The sequence below is a fragment of the Furipterus horrens genome, unplaced genomic scaffold, assembly GCF_987537825.1.
Source record: "Furipterus horrens unplaced genomic scaffold, mFurHor1.1.pri manual_scaffold_3, whole genome shotgun sequence".
NCBI classification, from domain to species: domain Eukaryota; kingdom Metazoa; phylum Chordata; class Mammalia; order Chiroptera; family Furipteridae; genus Furipterus; species Furipterus horrens.
The window spans coordinates 195,719,795-195,742,108 of record NW_028327173.1 but is presented as its reverse complement, the minus strand read 5'-3'; the positions used below and the strand labels follow the sequence as shown (position 1 = coordinate 195,742,108).

General features: G+C 41.4%; 1 protein-coding gene across 2 annotated transcripts in view; it reads left to right on the top strand.

The window, feature by feature from the left end:
• The window catches only part of STON2 (stonin 2), an 88,372-nt gene extending 71,982 nt beyond the window's left edge, over positions 1-16,390 (top strand). For both annotated transcript variants that reach the window (XM_090271268.1, XM_090271267.1), the window contains 3 exons: positions 6,313-8,151; positions 14,013-14,215; positions 16,073-16,390. In XM_090271268.1, the coding sequence (XP_090127394.1) occupies positions 6,313-8,151; positions 14,013-14,215; positions 16,073-16,156 (2,126 nt within the window). In that variant the 3' untranslated portion in view covers positions 16,157-16,390. The remainder of the gene's footprint in view (positions 1-6,312; positions 8,152-14,012; positions 14,216-16,072) is intronic.
• The last annotated feature ends 5,924 nt before the right edge of the window (positions 16,391-22,314 follow it).

Genomic DNA, 22,314 nt, shown 5'->3' with positions numbered 1-22,314 from the left:
TGATCAACTTCCATGTGAATAAACATGTATCAAGACATTGTCTTCAGGGCTGCATGGAATTCCGTTTTAAGGGTATAATAATTGATATAACCAATTTCCTGTTATTGGGCATTTAGGTTGTTTCCAGTATCTCTGTGATAAATTGCTGTGATAAACATACCACTCTATACCTCATTGCACATCTGTCTTGTTCCTTCCTTAGAATAAACTCCTATAAGTAGAATGCTTAGGTCACGTTTTTGTTTTGAGACTTATACAAATTTCCAAATTGGCCTCCAGGAAACTTTTTTTGAACAGTTCGATTGGAATGTAAATTTCTCAACTTCTGGCCAAGATGGAGGCCTAGACAGACACACTGTGTCTCCCTCCACAACTAAGCAGGAATACGACTACCTCAAAACTGGAGACAACCAGAAGTTCCAAAAAATTGAGCTGCTTGGAAGTTCAACAAACAAAGATATAAAGAAGAAATACTCATCCAGACAGGTAGGAGGGGCGGACCCGGGGTGCAGAGGACATGGTGTAGTGGCAGCAGCAGTGGGCTGGCAGAAAGCGCAGTCACACATTTTAAAAACTAGGGAGGGAAACCTGAGGAGCACTCCCAGCACCAGACCAGACTGAACAGCTCATGGTCCCAGCACTGGGGAAAATAAAGCCTCATTGCTGCTGACTGTGCAAACGAGTGAGGGTTGGGGCGGAGGAAGAAACTGCCAGCCTCTCAGCAGAGTCCGCTTGTTGAAAGGGCCCTGACTGTCCTAGAACATCTACAGACCCACCCACCCTGGGAACGACAGCAAGGGCAACAGCTAGAGAGGCACCAGTCCCATACAGAAGTGGGAGAAGTGCCTGGAAAAGGGGCAAGTGCTAAGCAGTCAGCATTGTTCTCTCTCAGACCCCAACCCCACAGAGAGCGCCACAACTTGGTGAAATGGGTTGTCCTGTACTGATGAATACCTAAGGCTCTGCCCCTTACAACATAACAGGAGTGACAGCTCTACGTAAGACACAGAGGCAGACAAACATAGGAGCCTGTCAATTTGAGGAGACAAAAAAGTATGGCCCAAAAGGGCGAACGGATCGAGGTTCCAGTGGGAGAACTAAGCGACAAGGAGATAGCCAACTTAACAGACTCAGAGTTCAAAACACTGGTGACAAAGAAGCTCACAGATTTGACAAATATCCTTAAGTATGGCAGACACATACTGAAGAAGTGAAAGCTATGCTAAATGAAATGAAGGAAAATCCACACAAAACCAGTGGTGAAGGGAAGGAAATTGGAGTTCAAATCAATGATTTGGAAAATAAGGAAGAAAAAAACAGTCAACCAGTACAGAATGAGGAAACAAGAATTGAAAAAAATGAGGAGAGGCTTAGGAACCTCTGGGACAACTTTAAACGTGCTGACATCCGAGTCATAGGGGTTCCAGAAGGAGAAGAGGAAGAGCAAGAAATTGAAAACTTATGTGAGAAAATAATGAAGGAAAACTCCCCAAATTTGGCAAAGGAAGTAGACATATAAGTCCAGGAAGCACAGAGAGTCCCAAAGAAGCTAGACCCAATAAGGACCACACCAAGACACATCATAATTAAAATGCGAAAGGTTAAAGATAAAGAGAGAATCTTAAAAGCAGCAAGAGAAAAGCAGAGTTACCTACAAAGGGGTACCCATAAGACTATCAGCTGATTTCTCAAAAGGTACTTTGCAGGCAAGAAGGGGCTGGCAAGAAGTATTCAAAGTGATGAAAAGCAAGGACTTACAAGCAAGATTACTCTATCCAGCAAAGCTATCATTTATAATGGAAGGGCAGATAAAGTACTTCCCAGACAAGATAAAGTTTAAGGAACTCATCATCACCAAACTATTATTATATGAAATGTCAAAGGGACTTACTTAAGAAAAAGAAGATAAAAATTGAAATGACAACAAACTCACGACTATCAACAAACTGAATCTGAAAAATAAAAACAATCCAACTAAGCAAACCAGAATAGGAACAGAATCATAGGTATGGGGATCATTTGGAGGGTTATCAGTTGGGAGGGGGAAAGGGGAGAAATGGGGAAATGATGCAGGGATTAAGAAGCATAATTGATTGGTACAAAATAGGGGTAAGTTATGAATAATATAGGAAAGAGTGAAGCCAAAGAGCTTATATGCACAACCCATGGACATGAACTAAGGGGGGTGGAATTGCTGGAGGGAAGGGGGGTACTGGGCAGAGGGGGACAAAGGGGAAAAATATTGCGATACCGTAACAACATAATCAATAAAATATACTTAGAAGAAAAAAAAGGAATGTAAATTTCTCCATGTCACCAATAATGATTTTTTTTTTTAAGTCTTTGCCTCTGTGAACCAGGGAGAATTATATTTATTTTTTTTATAAGGTTAAACTAATTTTTTCCAAATAGTTATTAGACACTTACATTCATAGATGAGAAAACTTCATTAGTGAATTGTCTGTTATTTTATATATATATATATATATATATGTATATATATATATATATATATGTTTTTTTTTTTTTTTGGTGAGGGTGTATCCCTTTCCATTAAGATATACTGTCATTATATATTAAGGGCCTTAAGTTTTTATTGTATGATGCACATATTTTTCCCCAGAAAATGTATATATAAAAAATAACTTTTTATATGTGAAAGTCCCAAAGAAGAACCTTTAATAAACATAAGCTCAGAAAATATATAGCCTATCCTTAGTACAAACAGTTGAAAATGTCTTTCAGTCAATAATAAGTGAAGCAAAATTAAGAGCTTTTAAATAGAGAAGTCAGTGTTAATAAGGCTAATTGTTTAAAGTAGTATTGGGCAGTTCGTGGGTTCACCTCAATAAATACTTTCTTTTCATATGAATGATGGATCACTTTTGCTTTTTATCTGTAAAGTATCTTTTAGTAAGATATTTTTTCCCTCTAAATATAGATTTTGTAGAAAAACAAGTTCTCAGCTCATTTTCAGAGATTTAACCTGTAACACACTACATCTCAAAAGATGGATTTTTGAAACAAGTTGTAATCAATGGAAGATGAAACTGCCAAAGGAGAGAAGATTTAACAACACATTCTTTTGATACTTTCTATTGATTGTCCAAGAGAATACAGAATCTCTAGAAATTAATTTTTTAAATTTCCTTCCAAATATAAAGACACTTCATTTAAATTGTATCATGAGTCTAATGCTTCAAAACCATCTGGGACTTGGTGGGATTTTAAATAAGTTAGTTTAAAAAGGAATTTATTGTAAGAAAATTATCTTCACTGTAGACAAAGGCCTTTGTTTTCCCTTTCTTTTTTGGCTTGGGAGAGGAAGATGAGAAATGCTATTTTGGGGACAAGATTCCCAACAGAAGGGAATCCTTTGGCAGTTTTGGCAGAAAACCAGCCTCCAGAGGACAAGGCCTTCAGCTTGTATGAAAGTAGGGAGTGGTGATGAGCTCCAAGCGAAAAGGATGTCCCTGATACAAGGGCTGGGTCAATACCAGACTGGGTGGGTGGAAGCCCTGCCTTACAGAAACTCCATAGAGCTGATTCATTAGAAATTGATGTCTTTCCTTTCGAGGTTCAGTCCTTCCCCGGTTCCCAAGGGAGGATCAGTTACAGCTCCAAGGAAGTGATTAAATTTTACTCAGGGCCACATTGTTCCCTTGAGCCCTCATTACAATAACACTAATTGTAGTAGTAATAAATAAAATATAAATTCTAAAATCCTTTCCCCTTTATTTTTCAGAAAATAAGTCACAAAAGCATCTACAAAAGTGATTAATGATTAATTTGAGGAATAGTGTCATCTTTAGTTTTAAAATGCTTTGAAATTATTTTGTGGTGCTGTACACATAAAAAATACTTTTTGTTCTTTATATTTCTGGGCTGAGTGTGGATATGTGTGCATATGCATGCCCATGTATTTATTTAGCCTACATTCTCAAACTGACTTTTTCAGTAGAGGGAATTGCTATTTGTTTGAATAAAGGTACTTAGAAAGATTGATGACAAGCTAGCCTTCCCAGCCACTTGTAATTATATTTGCAATTATGGGCAGCATTGCTGATTTGTTATGGTTGGATATGACATTCATAAAGGTTTAGAGAGGCGGTTAGAAAACTCAACTATTCGACTTAAATATTTGAGTATCCAAATAGTGGGTGGAATAATGGCAGAGATCCCCATACACCTTCCTCTAGAGACAGAATAGAACTGCTCCAAAGCAAAATTTCTGTTCTCACTTGTTCGATCAACAAACCTTAACTGAGTATCTACTATATGCCAGACACAGGTTTGTTTTCTGTGTCATTCATTCACCCAAATCCACTTCTCCTTGATAAAGGCCTTATTTCCCCTCCCTACAGCAGACATACAGGGTCTTTATGTTATTAAAAAGGTTTGGATCCTTCTTGCATGGAAACTCAAGCCCTGTATCTCCTTACTTGAATGCCCTGCTAGGATGGAGTTTTCGTTGTAAATGTCAGGGCAGCCTTGCTCTGAGAAATCACCTGGAGCCCACTGTGTAATCAGGCAGTGGCAGAGGTGGATTTAACAGCGGGTGCACCAGGTGTCCACCCTGGGCCCCAACTTCTGAAGGAACCCGCAAAACCCCAACTTTACAGTTTTTTCTAATGACACCAAGTTTGGCTTCATATGTACAATTTTAATTACAATTTGCATCTTTACGTACAAGTTTTACATATGTTCAACTCTAAGTTCAAAACTTTGTGATTATTATTATGCTATTATTAATTATATTATATATTATATTCAAATCTTATTGGAAATAAAACATTAATAGTACATAGTATTTTTTTATTTCTTTAAAAATATGGTTGACATGTATTTTTATTTTCCCTGTCTCTTTTTTTTAAGGGGCCCAATATTTTCTTCTGTGCCCGGGGCCTCAACCGACCTTAATCTGCCTCTGAGCAGTGGGTTTATTGGGGGGAAAAGAAGAAGGGGGTGGAGGGGAGAGGAAACTCCCAGACTAACTCGAGGGCCTGTTGGAACAAGGGGAATAGGGAGCAGGGGAATGGGGTCTGGGGAACGGGGACTCCCAGTCCTCCTCCTGGGCCCATAGGAATCCCACCCACACTTCTGCAGGCATCTTTTTTATACTTGTCAACCACACATTTCAGTGAGGGTGAGTTTGCTTATCAACATTCTCGGTAGGTTATTTACATCTCATTGCTCCCGCCCCACCAGGTTGGTTAACATATCGGGCTAGGTCCATTAACATTTCCCTTGGGAACGGGCTAAGTCCAGGTGTGCATTCTAGCTGCCTCCATGTTCTGACAGTAAAAACCTTTTTTTTTTCCCTTAAAATAAACCATAAGAGAGAAAAGGAGAGATTACATCTTGAGTGTTTTCTCATGTTACTGTATGCTTGTAAACATTTTAATGACATTTTAGTGCCTCAGTTTTTTAACATTCCCTCAAACGTGGTTCACAATTTGGATTTGTTTCCTTAAGTCATTGTTAATGAGCATTTGTAAGCCCCTTCTGCCAAATTACCAAACCACTTACAGAGAGTTTGTAGCATCTTACAGTCTCATTAAAGGTCTATGTATGTATTGCATAGCACCGTTACCTTCATTGAATACTAAAAACTTTACATCTTTGCTGGTTTTTTTAATTTGCATTTTTTTATTACTAGTGACATTGGACATTTTTTTACACACTTATTAGACATTTTTTGTTTTTCCTGAGTTGTCTGTATATGTCCTTTGCTTATATTTTTGTTGGAGTTTTTGTACTTTTCTTATTCACTTGTGTAAACTTTTTTCATATTAAGGATATTAGCATTTTGTCTTTAATATTTATTGATTACATATGGGCAAAAATCCCTCTAATTATATTATTTGCAATTGTATTATCACTTAGACTAGATAACTTGTTTTATTCAGTGAGATCAGCTTCATATCATTTTATGTGAGAGGTGGTTTTCAATGTTGAGTAATTAAGAATGCACACTTTAGAGCAGAGTAAAGAAAATACCTCTTCTAGAAACTTATATATAAGGGAGAATGTATAAGAGTTAAGTTACAAGGGACCTTGGTCCTGCCCATGCTTCTGTATGAACAGACTCACTTGTACTCCGAATGTGTTGGACGTATGGTCCCTCTTGTGTGCTTACGATGAAATTACGAGATCGGTGCCCAGACTGAGCGCTTGAGAGGGGTAATGAGCTGCTTTGGAATTTATTGGATTCCAGAAAAATTCTAGTCATCCCTCATTCCCATACCTCAGTTTCCCATACATCCAGGACCCCCGAATAGCAGCCCTCATGTGTTTTCCTTTTCCTTTTAGACAATTCTTCTTCACTCCAGGAAGATGAGGAGGTAGACATGGAGGCCGTCAGCTGGCCCGCCAGCAGTCTGGTCATGAACGGACACCCTGACACTCCAGTGACCTCTGCTCGTTTCCCCAGCTGGGTCACTTTTGATGACAATGAAGTCGGCTGCCCTTTGCCACCCATCACGTCTCCTCTGAAGTCAAACACACCACCGGTAGAATCTGTGATCCCAGAAGTACCTTCTAACTCAACTGGCTCATTTAAGAAGAGGGAACGTCCCAAGAGCACTTTGATGAATTTCTCCAAGGTTCAGAAGCTGGATGTGTCCTCCTTAAACCATCCTCCTTCCATAACTGAAGCTCCACCTTGGAGGGCAACCAACCCTTTCCTGAATGAGACTCTCCAGGATGTACAACCCTCCCCTATCAACCCTTTCAGCGCTTTCTTTGAAGAGCAGGAGAAGCGCTCCCAAAACAATTCGATTTCTAGTACCACAGGCAAAAGCCAAAGAGATTCCCTCATTGTCATCTACCAGGATGCCATTAGTTTTGATGACTCAAGCAAAAACCAGTCACACTCTGACGCTGTTGAAAAACTCAAACAACTCCAAATCGACGACCCTGATCACTTAGGCAATGCGACACTGCCTGATGATGACCCGGTAGCCTGGCTTGAACTAGATGACTACCCGCCTGGTTCAGCACTGTCCCAGCCCAGGGATGGGTGGCCAATGATGCTAAGGATCCCTGAGAAGAAAAACATCATGTCCTCTAGGCACTGGGGACCTATCTACATCAAACTGACGGAGAGCAGTTACCTGCAGCTGTATTATGAGCAGGGCCTCGAGAAACCATTCCGCGAGTTCAAGCTGGAGAGCTGCCATGAGATTTCAGAACCTCGGCTCCAAAACTACGACGAGAATGGCCGGATCCACAGCTTGCGAATAGACCGCGTCACCTACAAGGAGAAGAAGAAATACCAGCCCAAACCTGCTGTTGCTCACACAGCGGAGAGGGAACAGGTGATTAAGCTGGGCACCACGAATTACGATGACTTTCTGAGCTTCATCCGTGCCGTTCAGGACCGTCTCATGGATCTGCCTGTGTCGTCAATGGACTTGAGCACAGTTGGCTTGAACTATGTTGAAGAGGAGATTACAGTGGATGTCAGAGATGAATTCTCTGGCCTTCTGAGCAAAGGGGACAACCAGATTCTCCAGCACCATGTCTTGACACGGATCCACATTCTGAGTTTCCTCTCTGGGCTGGCAGAGTGTCGCCTGGGCCTCAATGACATCCTCGTCAAAGGGAATGAGATAGTTTCCCGGCAAGACATCATGCCAACCACCACCACCAAGTGGATCAAGCTGCACAAGTGCCATTTTCATGGGTGTGTGGATGAGGACGTGTTCAGCAGCTCGCGCGTTATTCTGTTCAACCCTTTGGATGCATGCCGCTTTGAGTTAATGCGGTTCAGGACAGTGTTCGCTGAGAAGACCTTGCCTTTCACGCTCAGGACGGCAGCAAGCATCAACGGGGCCGAGGTGGAGGTGCAGAGCTGGCTGAGGATGTCCGCTGGCTTCTCCTCGAACTGCGACCCTCTCACTCAGGTTCCCTGCGAGAATGTGATGGTGCGTTACCCTGTGCCCAGTGAGTGGGTGAAAAACTTCCGCAGGGAAAGTGTCCTGGGGGAGAAGTCTTTGAAAGCCAAAGTGAACCGGGGAGCCAGTTTTGGCTCAACCAGTGCATCTGGCTCTGAGCCTGTCATGAGAGTAACTCTGGGAACTGCCAAGTATGAACATGCCTTCAACTCCATTGTGTGGAGGATAAGCCGGCTGCCCGACAAGAACTCAGGTACGTAGAGGTTTCTTGTCTATGAAAACCACCACTCGGTTGCCAATGAGCGGGATCCAAGTTCCACATCCTGGTTCCATATGAAGTGCTGAGTTTTCATGTGTGATGGGAATGGTGATGGATGGGGGAAGGGGTCGGGAAAGGCAAAAATATTTGAGCGAAGTAAGTAACAAACACAGATGAACCCGTTTACTCCATCTTTTTACCTCCTTTGTTATCATGCATCTTCCATAAAATTATGCATTATTCTCAGCTGAGCTGCTAAGAAGCTTTCCAGGGCAGATTAGGAATTTATATTTCTTTCTGAGTCATTAAAATATTACCTGTGGTGCTTGAAGCTATCCATTTCCAGATCCTAGAAGGCTTCTGGGTTCTGAAGAGATATCTTTTTAACTATGCCCCGGTGCAGATAAAAAGGCTGGTTTATTATGGCTAATCATATGTACAGTTACAGGTGAGGAGTGTATTTAAAATTCCAGCCAGCCCATGAAAGGCCTGTCAGTCATAACCTCTTGAGTTCCGAGTTGGGATCTGGGGATAGAGAAGGGGAGAAATGGCCTCTGATCAGACTGCAGATCCAGCCAGGATATGCAGGTCCGAAAAGGCCAAAATTCTATCAGACAAAAAATAAAGGAAGGAGTGTTTGATTTAAACAAAGAAATAGAGCCCACCAGCCCTTGCTGGCCTGCTCACAGCTACCAGGGGTGCTTTTGTGCTTGTGTGAGCCCAGAAGGCAATGACTTTCCTCATGGTCCCAGAGATTTGGTGAAACAACAAAACTAGGGAGCAATCAAACCAGCACCAATAGCCTTGTTTATTAGAGAACGTCCGCGACCCCAGCAGCAGGCAGTAAGCCCAGCATCCTGTGCTCCTTTAAACCACTTCTCTTCTTGTGTATAATAAACTTTGCTCATCTGTTAACAAAAATGGATATCCTGGCCCACAACAAGAGTAAGGTTGGGGAAAACTTTGGATTAGGATATCTTTCTCTTGTGCATATATTCTTCTTTCCATCCTCACCATTAAATCCTAACAGTGTGTTCGAAGTCTTCATTTCCTGCTGTCTGTGGAGAGGCTGTGTTCTCATACTCTGCATAGAAACTGATGTGATGGCAAGAGGCAGTAGGATCTGGTCCACTCGCCAGGCGTTCCAGGCTGTGAACACACACCAGGGCACCCTGTGTCAGACACTGGGCGTAGCAGTGCAAACTGAAGGACAATCAGACCTCTGTGTCTGGGATTGGATTTGCCACCCTCTATTTCTAACATGACAGAACTTTTAAAACAAAGTCTCCCTCTCTGTGCTTGCTAACTCGTTTTCCCTGGAAGATCACTGTCTTCTGATGATAGTGCTGTGGTTTCTACCTCCACCACAGAGCCCATCTGAACTGATGGAGGAAAAAAGAAACCCTGAATTCTTTGGCACAGAGGCCTTGGGAAGAGACCAAAGTGACGGAGAGAAAGTGACTGTTTAACTTGTTAGACACTTGGCATGGGAGAACAAGGCTTCAGATTTATGTTTATTGGAATTTTTAGCTCTTAAGTGTACTAGGAATGGATTCAGATAACTTTAATTTGAAACTATTGAGTTTTTCAAGGAAAAAAACAAGGGGACCGTGTACTCAAACTTCTTCATTCTACATATGAGAAAATTAAGGGCCAGGAGGTGAGGTGACTCATCTAAAGTCACAAAGCCATATCCAGGGGTCTTTTTGCAATACCACAGCTGCCTCTTAGTAGATGCCACCAAATAGACACAAAGTTGAAATATTTCCACTGTGGGAGCAGAGAGTTGCAGTGTTTGCAGCGTGTACACACACATCTCGTTCGTTTCAAACTTCTTTCTCTCAAATATTTAAAAGTATTACCTGAGAGATTTTTGGTTACAAGCAGCAAAGAGTGATGGGCTCCTTCAAGGGAAAAAATTTGTTGGAACGGTATGGGTAGCTCAGGGAATCGAAGGAAGGGTCGCTCTTGATAGAAGGGACTATGGGTGTCTCCTCAGGCTATGGCCATCGGGACAAATCACATGCCACTTTCTGTCCTTGGGACACTGGGCTCGAGCATCAAGGAAGACCGAACGCTTTGATTGTCACTGAGATGACGTAACAGTGCTGGGGAGGATTATTTCCCAAAAGGGGGGTGGGGTGGGGAACTTGTTATCGGAAGAAAGAGGCATGAATACAGGACAAGGGAAAAATAGGTCTTCAGTAAACACTTTCCTAATGCTTCCCCGCGGGGCAGAGTTCAGTGGGCTGAAGGCCAAGTAAGTGCAGCTTATATATTACATATGTATTTCCAGATGACTGAGACCTTATTGGTGAGATTTTTGAAATACAGGAGAGCGTAAGGATATTTGGGACTGTTTCCCACTTAAATATCCTGCCCCACCTCCCACCCCAGTTACTGCTTTTGCTGTCATGGTTAAGTAGATTTAGAAGTGAAACCACCCAAAAGGGCTAGTTATAGTCTCGAGAGATGATGGTGTAGCTTCTTAAGAGTCTATCTGCACCGCCGAGAATGGCTGTGCAGTCCGACTCGGGAGTGACACGGTATCTGTCCCCTCCCGTGTTGAATTGACATCTTGCGATGACGCTGGAGTGTCCTCTCCAGTGAAGCTGAAGCTACAGAGCCTGGGCAGGGTGATATGGAGGGTCTGCTGTTGCCCATGCAGCAGACCCCCCCCTCTCTTCGCAGCTGAAGGGTCCAAGGGAAAGACGGAGTCAATATAGCTTGGCTTCAGGTGCGCCGCAGGAGTTGCCGGTGTTGACTACAATGTCAAACCGCCTTAGGGACTCCGGCTCCGGATTTTCTGTCGGGGTTTACTCCCTTAGCCTTTCCCCTGAAGAGGTATGCCGCAAGGCAGCGGAGGTTTTTTTTTTTGGAGTCAGAGTTTTCCTTCTCTGATGTGCCCTGACTGGAAGATCGAACCAGCGACACTTAGCTCGCAGGCCGACGCTCAATCCACTGAGCCAAACCGGCCAGGGTGCTAGTTATAGTACTTCTGGCCAATGGTGTACTTCTGTACCAGTTTAGGAAATGGATAGTACCCTTTTCTGGAAACTTGAGAGGTATAGGATCAGAATTCCAGGGAGACGGCAGGTTCTTACCTTTGCCGGTACTCACTGTGCCCCGCCTCAGGCCTCCCGTTGGGGTGCCGAGAAACCAGAGAATTGATGATGATCTTTTAGTAATTGCCCCCATCCCTTTTCTTTTCTTTTCTTTTCTTTTTTTCTTTTTTTTTAGCTCTTCTGTCTTGATCTTCAGACAGCCTTGGGAAGTTGTCTTTCATAGATTATTTTTCATAATCCTCAGCCCTCCACTTCCAGTGAAGGAGGCCCGAATCTCCGCACATGTGTTCCCACTGGCAGTGGCCCCGCATCGCTGACCCCAGAAGCAGAGCAGCCAGACCCCAGGCAGCATGGTCCCACCTTCCGCACCCCTGGCGTTGCTGGGACCCCAGTCCCGCAGTCACAGCGAGTGTGTCCCAACCCCAGCCACCAAGACTAACAAACTGCCATTGGATTCCACCCCAGCTCCTGCCAGCAGGGCCCAGCCCTGCCCTGGGCAGCCCCTGCCTCTCTGCACTCTACCAGGCCCCCTCCCACCCTAATCCCAAGAGCTTTTCCTAAAAACAGAGCCTCAGTCCTCCTGCTTTCCCAGATCCTCTGCCAGGAAACAAAACATTCTGTCCTGCAGAGGTAGCTTTCTTTGCTGGAATTCCAGTTTTCATGAGAGCAGGGAAGAGAAAACAATCCCAATATGATCCCCCCTTCTATGGAAAATGGAAATCTGAATTTTACTGTTAAATTTTCCCAAATTCAGCAGGGAATATGACATAATGCATGGGCTCATTAGCTCATTACCATAAAATAAACTACACTAGCTTTCAAGATTGCACTTCCTATCTGTCCACCATCCCTGCATATTCATTAGTTAATGCTGAGAATCAAGAAAGAGTGTTGCTTTCATGGAGTCTGCTGAGAATACCCTCTGATGGGGTGATAGAAGAGGGTCAGTTTTGTGGAAAATAGTGATTTCTCAATATTCCAAATGTGTAAATAAGGGTCATTAGATAAAACTCTTCTTCAGGTTGCTATTTACTTAAATTAAGAAACTCCCCTGTATACTTTGTAGTGATTTAAATATATAGTAATACATTGAGAGAAATTTAGGACAGTATTTGGAGTCAGTCAGATGTGAGTTTTTTCCCAGTACTACAATTTAATGGCTCTTTGACCGCAGGGAATTACTTAAACCTCTCAGAGAAATCTCACTTTCCTCATCTATAAAATAGGGTTATTAATACCTAACTCATTAAGAGTGAAATTAGATAATGCTTTTAAGTGTTTAGCGGTGTCTGGCCTGTAATAAATGCTTAATATATGATAGCTATATAATTATATCTGTGGTATGCAATTTAAAAAAATTGAATGGACTCATTTTTAAATATTATAGCTTTTACTATTATATGTATTTTAAATTCCTAAAACCAGTGCAAATTTTTCCATTAATTACCTAAACTTTTACTCTTCAGAAATAACCACTGAAATATCTCATATTTGTGAAACAGAGCAAAACAAATACTTCACTCTGTAATGTTTCCCTTGGAGAGAGGGTGTGTATGGCCTCAGTCTCTGAGATTAAAGAGTCCTGCCCAGACCAATATAGGAAATTGGAATTGTTTACTTGGGAAAACTAAGAGTTGTTTCAGTTATGCAATGAAATCAAAGCCATGTGACATTGTTTATCCATAGCGAGTTTACATGAGAGTTCTCATAGCTGACTTCCCTGCAGACCTTGTCACCCTGCAAACCTGGTCTTGAGGTTTAGGAACCAAGAGGTTATGACTCAGGCAAAGTGGTTAAAATAGTTTTGAGTCAGACTGTCGGGTTCAGTTCTTAGCTCTGCCACTTCCTAGTAGAATGTGATCTCCATGGATTGTTACAGAGACAGCGAGGGGATCTGCGCAAGCATTTAGCACAGAACCTGGCCCAGAGCGCTCGACAAACGCATCCTGCTACACCTGATGAATGATGATGACAACAGAGCTTTGAGTGATAGTCACAGAAGTAAGCTCTCTTTCCCCTCAAAGGTCTAGTAATAATTCTCAAATGAAAGTAAAGCCTTGAGTGTGCCATTCAAGTACAGTCGAACGAGCTGTAGATTTATAGAATTAAAGAACAGGAAGGGAGCACACTTGACATCGTCCGGCCCTCCCTTTCCTAACCTGCCCCCAACTCTCCCTCTTTACACATGAGCAATTGAGGGCTGGAGAGAATATAGCACTTGGGTGCGGGATCTCTGCCACTTAGCAGGTGACTCTTAGTCTGTGTGCTCTCCGGTGTACACTGCGCTTCCCTGATATAAATATGCTTATAAGGGCTTCATCATTTACATGTGCCATTCACCCTCCAAAACACGCTAGAAACTTTTCTTTTTTAAATATGAAATGCTATTAAGAAAATGTATTTATCTTTCAAAAGAAATCGGTGATTTTGCTCCAGGTGGCTGTCACATGTCTTATTAGGTGCTAACTGCCAATCCCTTTTATTCCTTTCTGCCAATTGCAGCCCCCGTTTCTTAGTTTTTGTGCTGTGATCACATATCACTCTGACCTGAGCAGGCAGAAGGACCTGTTTCTCAGGCCGGGATTCCATTGCGAGGACACCAGGCGACTGTAATTAGATAGTGTTATGTCAAAGGGTCAGAAGCACGTGCAGCGTGATTTCAGCAGAGGCAAACCCTCTGCCCAGTGCCAGCCCTTTAAAAGACTTGTAGGCCTTTTTTGTTTCTGAGGCGGCTCTTCCACTTTCTTCCCAGAGGACCTGATCTGTACATTCTTTGTCTTTTTTTCATAGCTTCTGGTCACCCACACTGTTTCTTCTGCCACCTTGAACTCGGCTCTGACCAAGAAGTGCCTTCCAGATTTGCCAGTCATGTGAACGTGGAGTTCAGCATGCCGACAACTTCTGCTTCCAAGGCTGCTGTGCGATCCATCTCAGTGGAGGACAAGACTGACGTCAGGAAGTGGGTCAATTATTCCGCCCACTACAGCTACAAGGTAGCCTGGGAGGCATCTGGCTAAGGTTCCTAGTCCATGAGCTCCCCCCGTACCCTCCGCCACCTCACTCCTTTTAGGAGCACCTGCCCTGGAAGCCATGAGGCTCTTCCCGCCCAGGAGGTGGTTCACCATGGTACCTAGCAGTGGATGAGTCTGCTCTGATTTCAGTGTATAATCTCTAGTGGGCAAGAGAAAGGTTGGGAAAAAAAAAAATAAAGAAGCTGATGAAAGAGGAGAAGATAATGTCTTTCAGTCACCATAAATAACAACATACAAAAGGAATGGGGTAAAGGGATTATTATTACTCATCCATAATATTATACGTTGCAGAGTGGTAAATGTAAAAGTCGAGGGGACCGTCATGAAAGTGCTAACCCAAAGCATGTATTTCCGCTACAGGAGTTGAGGAAGTGGGGTCTGAGTAAAGTTAGGGTGTCTACGACCTAATCACTAGACTGTAATAGGCAAAACGCAAAAGCCAAACCAGCTTCTAGAATAGTAATGGGATCAGGGCTGTGGAAGGAAGGAACCAGGTTGAAGGGTTCTGACGTAACCACTGATTATGTCCTGAGGAGTTAGAGATGCAGTAACAGGATATTAAAGGCCAAGATGGAGAATGGGGGTTCTTAAAGAAGGATTTTACAAGGCAATTTAATAATTTTTAATTCATAATAATATTCTTAGATTTATATGGTGATTTATTGTTTTTTAATTGCTTCCCGAGTTGTATGTTCTACCAAGAAGAACAAACACTCCATCTTGTGGCCAAAGAAAACCCAGCACTTCCCTCAGACTTGACCCTAGTCCAGCCATTTCAATGCTTTTCATCTCATGGCACACATAAAGCCATTACTGAAATTCTGTGGCACACCAAAAAATATATTACAATTTTTGGTTATCTGACATAAAAAACAGGTATAATGTTGATTCATTCATACCAGACAGCTATTGTTGTGCTGGCTGCTGTCATTCTTTTATCTGATAATCTAAGGAAAAAGAGGTCAGTGCCCTTGACTAAATAGTCAGGTATTGAACGTTTTAAAAATTCTTACCAGAGCGCACTGGTTGAAAATCGCTGCCCTAGTCAACTGTTTGGTCTTGAATTTTTCCCCTCTTCATAAATATCCAAACTGGTGTTGAGGAGAGCAACTTTACTTATGAATCTCCCAAACTTGAAGGATTCCCTGCGTGGCTTAGAAAAGGCTTCAGCTGAAGTGTGTCGCTTTTGAGGCAAGATTGATTTCTAATTCCTTGATAATTAAAGCTACAGTGTTTTGCAGATAATAACAGTAGAACTGTAGACACCGCAGTACTTAGCTTGGAAACTTTTTAAAGTAATGGAGAGTGTGAACAGCCACTTGCAAAGGAATTCATTCCTTTATAGACCTGTGTCATTGCCTGCTGTATGCCTACATTATTGGGACACAGTAGTGAACAGGGCCGACCCCTGTCCTATGGAGCCTACAGTAGGTATAGTAAGCTGTGCAAGTGTATTGCAATACATGGTACAGTGGGAATATCCACAGGGGAGCACCTAACTCAATCTAAAGAGTCAAAATAGCTTACTGAAGAGATGACCTGTGAATGACTGTGGGAGGCAAAGAATAAGAGTTTTCCAGGTGGACTGTGAGGGAGGGGAATTTCAGACCAAGCGAAGAGTCAGAGTACGTACAAAGAGAGAATCGTGATAAACACAGGACCAGTAGCTCCAGCGTGGCTGCAACCCAAAACATTACAAAATCATGAGGAACTCTCAAAGAACCCACGCTTAGTAAGATATTCTCTTTTGGTTTATTTATTTCTTGGGATGTTTTTCTCATCTTTCTGATATTTCTCTTCAACTTCTATTCTCTGCAGGTGGAGATTGAGCAAAAAAAGAGTTTGAAGCCAGACTTTGAAGGAGATGAAGTGGAAAATCCCAAGGAGTGTGGGATCCAGTGACGAAGCCCTACCGAGGGGCCCTGACCCAAGAGTCATGACAGGATATCTTCCTGAATAGCTGAAGTTCAAGTCAGTGCCTACCGTGACTACTCCCTGTTGGGAACAGTGTGTTGGACCTTCCTGTTTGTAGTTGCCTATATGTTAACAGGAAACCCTGAGGTGGTTGCTTTGGAAAGGCTCTGATAGTGCCTGTAGCACCTGGTTCACCGGACTTTGGGAGCTTATTGATTAAGCCTCTCCACTCTGCTTTATCTCGCAGCACTTGGGTGTGGTTTGTCGAGACTGAGAATCAGGAGAAGAACCTCCCACGTCAGTGTTGGCGTGATTTCCTTCTGATGGTCTTCCGTCACTCACATGGATTTCTGGAAAATACAGTCTTGAGAAGTTAATTAAGAGCCCATCTGTTACCCCCTCTAGAAATGGTTCAGCAAATGTACAAAACGAATTTCCACTTTACGTTTCCTAGTCCTTTCGTAGGTGTCCCCGTTCTTTAAATATTAACACTATGCAATAGAAGTTTTTGAAATGTTTCCCTCCTGGTTCTAGACAGTTTTGACTGAAACTTTTTACATCGCTCTAAGGTTTCAGTCACAGGGTTGACCACCGTGAATCACAATAGACATTGGAAAAAAGGGCACGATAAGGTACATTTTTATTCTGCAATTAGCCCCACATTCTGCAAAGGGAAAGCAAAATTAAGCTCATTTTTCTTCATTCTGAGGAAAAGAGATATTAATTATAAGATTATATTCAATTCAGGAGACAGCTTCAATCTCAGTGAATTCTCAAATCCACACTGAAAAATATAGGCCATTTCCGATTCCTGAAGCAAGTGGATATATATATAATTATACCTCAGACATTTGTCATGGATATTTGGGAGCTCTTTTTATACCTCATAGCGAGTAGTGCATATCTCTATAACTCGGACTTTACAGGAAATATATGCTGAAAAGGTTGTTTAAAAGCTGTTTCAAAACTAAGCTTGTATGAGCTTTTCCTAGAAATTCAGAGTTTGATAATCACAGTATTGTAATAGATCTAAAAGGCAGAAAATTCTGGGGTACAGATCGTGGGAAAATATTTTTTTAAATGTTGGGAACATTAAATCCTGATTCTCATTCTGGGACACTCAGTTTTCTTTACCTTCATTCATTCCTGCTTATATTCTGTACCTCTGTTTCTTATTTGTATGTTGGTATTTTCTTGCCATATAAGAAACCACATCAGCCATCTCAACGGGAATACCTGCTCAACAATTTAAAGGCAGCTTCTATCTGAAGAATAGAATACGGGGGTGGAGAGCATACTTTTACAGATTTGTAGATGACACAGAAATAGACATATATCCAGTCTGTTGACTGGCAGCTTCAGGATTAATTTATTCAATGATTACTCATTGAATTCTAACTATGTACTGACACTAAGATATAGAAATCATTATAATTTTTTAAAATACCTGAGCATAAGAGTGAAACTAAAAATATGAAATTGAATAGGCAATAGTGAGAAACTATATTTCGAGTTTTTGTAAATGGAACCCTCTGTGTACAGTGTGGTATATGTGTGTGTTTGTGTGTGTGTGTGTGTGTGTGAGTGTGTGCCGATGGGAAGGGTATTGGAAAGTCCTGGTTTCATAGCAGTGCATGTAGAAATGTTTTCTTGTGAAAATAATTCAGTTTTGAATCAGGAATATATTGTGGCTATTCACAAAGCTATTTCATTCAACCTGTGTTACTAGAAGTCCAGGGAGCTGCATTGGTAAGTCCAAATCTAGATGGAGGGTTGGGTTCGATTCTGGGTGCCATATTTTAAGAGAGACTCAAATAAATTGATTGTGTCCAGAGGCAGGTGGCCAGGGGTGTGAAGGGTCTGATTCTATAAGAAATGGGAATAGATCCCCTGAAGAACAGCAGGTATAGCAGGAAAGCAAGTGCAGAAAAGGAAGAAATGCTGTAACAGCTACACGGAGATTTCCATTGAGCTATAAAAAGGAAGAGGACTTCGACTTATTCTGTGTATCTTCAAAGGGCAAAGATAGGAACAAAGGGGAACTTTATACATGACAGATAATTGCTTCAATATAAGGAAGAGTTTTTGAATAAGAGTTGTTTTAAAGAGGAATGGACTCACGTAGTACAATTTCCTGTTGCTGCAAATGCCCAAACTAAGATTAAAATAGGGATCCATCCCAGATGCTATGAAAAGCACTCTGACGTTGGATTTGAGCTGGGTGACTACCAAGATCTCTTGTACATATAGGTTTAGTCTCAGTAGTAACAGGACTCTCTAACTCTAGTTTTTCACACTCTTTGAAATCGAGCGGGGCACCCCAGACAGCTTTGTCAAATGAGGGCTACAAGGCATTTCCTTTCCCCTCTTGTAAAAAAGGCACATGAAATTCCTCATGGAAACATCAGGATGAGTTGAAGTGTTGACAAGGTGAAGGTCATTCCAGCACCTTCCTTACCCAAGGTCAGCGTCCCCTCCCTGCCCCCGCCCCCAAGATCTCTGCCTCACCTGTGAGCATCACATGTGAATTGTTTGTTGGACCTGTCGGCCTCCCTTGGTTAATTTTCATTGCCTTCATGCTTTCAGCTGGACTTTTTTTTTTTTTTTTTTAACCAAGTGCTGGGAAAATCCCTTCTATGCTATCTTTTATCTTCAGCAAGCAAATTATTATTAATTTTTAAAAACCTACCACCTTGATTTCATCAAATTTCTTTTCCCTCTACTGTTTTGGGAAACTGATTATGGATAGCATTTAGGGGTTTGGGAAATATAATACTATATATTTTCAGACCTAGTGTTTTGCTAATAGCCTACACAGAAAACACAGTTGCAAATTACTTTTTTGATGTGCAGGCTCTAAATTTGTCACCTGTACCTGGATTTTGTGGGTGTGGTCACAAATAATCCTGTGTTAATAATATGAAAATATTAAAAGTAAATTCATTTTAACAATACATAGTATTACTATTAGAACATAAATGGCACGTGGTATATCAAGAGCTGTGCTTTTTTTTTTTTTTGAGTTTAGTGGCTTGCTTTGTGACTTTATAGTAAGAGGATAAGTACTCATTATGGTATGTCAAACAAGAGAATATGAAGGTATTTTGTGGGGGTCATTAAAACCCCTCTACCACTCTTATAAACATAGTACTAGTTAGTTATTCCTTATGAACATTTTGCCTTTCACTTATACTAAATATTATCTGGAGAGTTATAATTTTTTAATTTGGTTTTCTCCCCTCTCTACCTTCCTGCATCATTGGCAGGTTCATAACCCATGAGAACATTTTTTGATGTAAAATATTTCTTATGAGTTAAGTAATTTCTATTCAAATTCAGTGAATGGGTAAGGGCCGGAGTTTATTTCCCTAAAAATTCACACTCCCAAGAAATGTGATCCATGAAGGCAAGGAACGTATCTTAATTGCTGTTTCCAGGATTTAGCACAGAGCTTGGAATGTACTAGGTTTCAGCCACTCAAATCCTTGCTGATAAGACAAACATATATTAATGAAATAAAGGTAAATCATTAGGTATTCCATAAATGTTTGCTGACTGAATACTTACCCCAGGACTCTACTTAACTCTTACTTATCATCAAATACTTATAGTAAAGCAAGTAAGCATGCTTTATTTCCTGGAAATCTTAAATAATTTTTCTTCCCTTTTATTCCTGCCTCTACTGTCAACTAATGGTGACTGTCAGCACTTAAGCACTTAATGTGCAGCTGAGTTTAAACTATAATTTATTTTATTTGTATTGAAAAAGCATTGTTGTGCCCAAAGATACAGTAACACAGATGCAGTCCATAGTCAAGATGATTGATTCAGTTTTGTTCCTGTCAGTCAGACAGATCTGCGAGCCTGAGTCTTGTCCATTTGAATGGTCAGTGAGAGAAGAATGCATTTGATACAGAACACAGCCAGTCTTGGTGCGCTGGGTCTGTTTTCCCCAACATTAACCACGGACCAAGGTTACTGTGTATTTCATTTGTCACTATAGTAAGGCAGATGTCTGAGAGTAATGTCGGAACTCGTGAAGTGAAATCATGATTTCAGAGCTGCTGTAAGTCTCATAATGAGTTTAGTGGTAGGAAAGCAGAGAATGATCTAAAATTTTTTCTTAAATGCCTTGGGAATATTAAATTGATTTGAGTAGGGAGCCCTGCCATCCAGCCTACTTTTCGAAATTCTTTCCATTGGGAATGGTCACTTAGCACTTCTACAAATGATGATGGTAAGTTAATTCTAGCCTGTCTAGGGTTTAGGTCATGTTAAGAATGCAGTTTAACAGGAAATTCAAACAAAACTGACAAAAAGTTGAATCCACAAAAAATATCCTCTAGGAAATGAATCATCTCTAACACTTCACTACCAAGTCCCATCCAAACCATAAAAGCCCTCTAAGTAAAACCAGTTAGGGCCTTTTCACCAAGGTCTAAAGATGTTTCCTAAACATTACTAAGGTCTAAGCACCAGTTCCTTGCACATCACCGTTTCTTCATTATGCTCTTTGGAAATGAAACTTACTTTGGATATTCTGACTCCTATTTATGTATTTAAGGAATTAAAAGTGAATGAGATGTATAAGGCAGTCATAAACGTAGAAAATAAATGTGTGTGTCGGTAATGTTTTCGCATGTGTTGACTAATGCAGGAATATGGAATTTTTACATTTCTTCTGGTGTGCCTTAGGAAATCTGATTGCGACTCTTGTCCTTTGTTTTTGTTTTGAGAATTGGAAAAATAAATAAATAAGTAAATAAAACTCTGAACTTGCAGTTCCAGGCCTGTAAAGAACCTGTCCATAGTAATAGATTCAGTAGTACCCGAAGAGAGGCAGAGAGCAATTGTATGTAATGAAAAGCTATAAAGGACAGACCCAAAAACATAAAATCTCAATATGAAAAGATACTCATATTGAATATGAATGAGAAGATGGAAAGATGACAAATATAGCATGGCCATCAAACTTCAGAATACCTGACATAGAGGCTATGGCTGTCCCTTCAAGATACAGAGCTCTAGGAAAAATAACATTGCATAGCAGGGGTAGAAAAACAATAGAATTAATGCAATCCAACAAGTGTTTATCAAGTGTCTACTCTGGTCAAGGTGCTGTGCTGACAGCCAACTTCCCTAAAGGGAGCTAAGGTCAAACAAGGACATGGAGGCTTATTGGTATAAACTCATCGGTGGGATTAAAATTGGGGTTTCTGTGCATCTTTAAAGGACATAGTCATGGACACAATCACCATGTCAGGTGACTTGTGGTTTTCCCAATTGGGCTTCAGTAACCTAAGCTAAAAAAGTGAGGAAGCTGGACTAATTGTTTCCTCGGGTCCTGTCCAGTTTTATGGGTTCTTTTACAACCTTTGGTGCCATTGTCAGTGATACTTCATGTCATCAGGACTCTTCCTATTGTCTTTAGAACCAAGAAACTTAAAATTTGAAGATGGGGGAAATCAGCTGGCCCATCTTTTTCCTTTTCGGGTCTCTATCCTTTACCATCTGCCCGGGCAGCAGAAACACAGAAAACCCTGCAATTCTCTATTTTGTAGTTGCCTTCAAAAAACAGATAAATCTGGGGGATCAAAAGGCTGGTGAAGATGAGCTGGAACACGGCTTTGAAAGTTCCGCTGGCATTGGCCAGCACTACAGGAGTGTGAGTGTGAAGATCAGTGAGGTCTCCAGAATGGTTGTTGGATTTGGCCACGACTTAAAGTAGAAGTGGGTCTAACCTTCCACCGTACTGAGGCTCATTAGGATGATCAACGATTTATATAGTATGTTCTTTTATAGGAAAGACTGAAGAAATTGAGGGAGGAAAAAAATCCCAGTAAACACCCTGTGACTGTTGTCATGCAGTTATGGCAAAATGAGGTGAGAGAAAGGGTCAGTCGTCCCCCACCCCGCTACCCACTTAGTACTATAAAAATGTAGTTTTAAAATATTTCAAACATGTACAAACTACAAAATAGCATCTCTTTTGTGGTATGTGTTAGCATGATTTTAGTTGCTTGTACTTAAGAGTTGGTCAAATGTAACAACTCCATTGGAACTGGATAGACCAAGGAAGTCCAGCCTCTTTCTCAGACCAAACTCTCAATGCTCGTTTTGGACACTGTCTAACCGCACTGTGACCG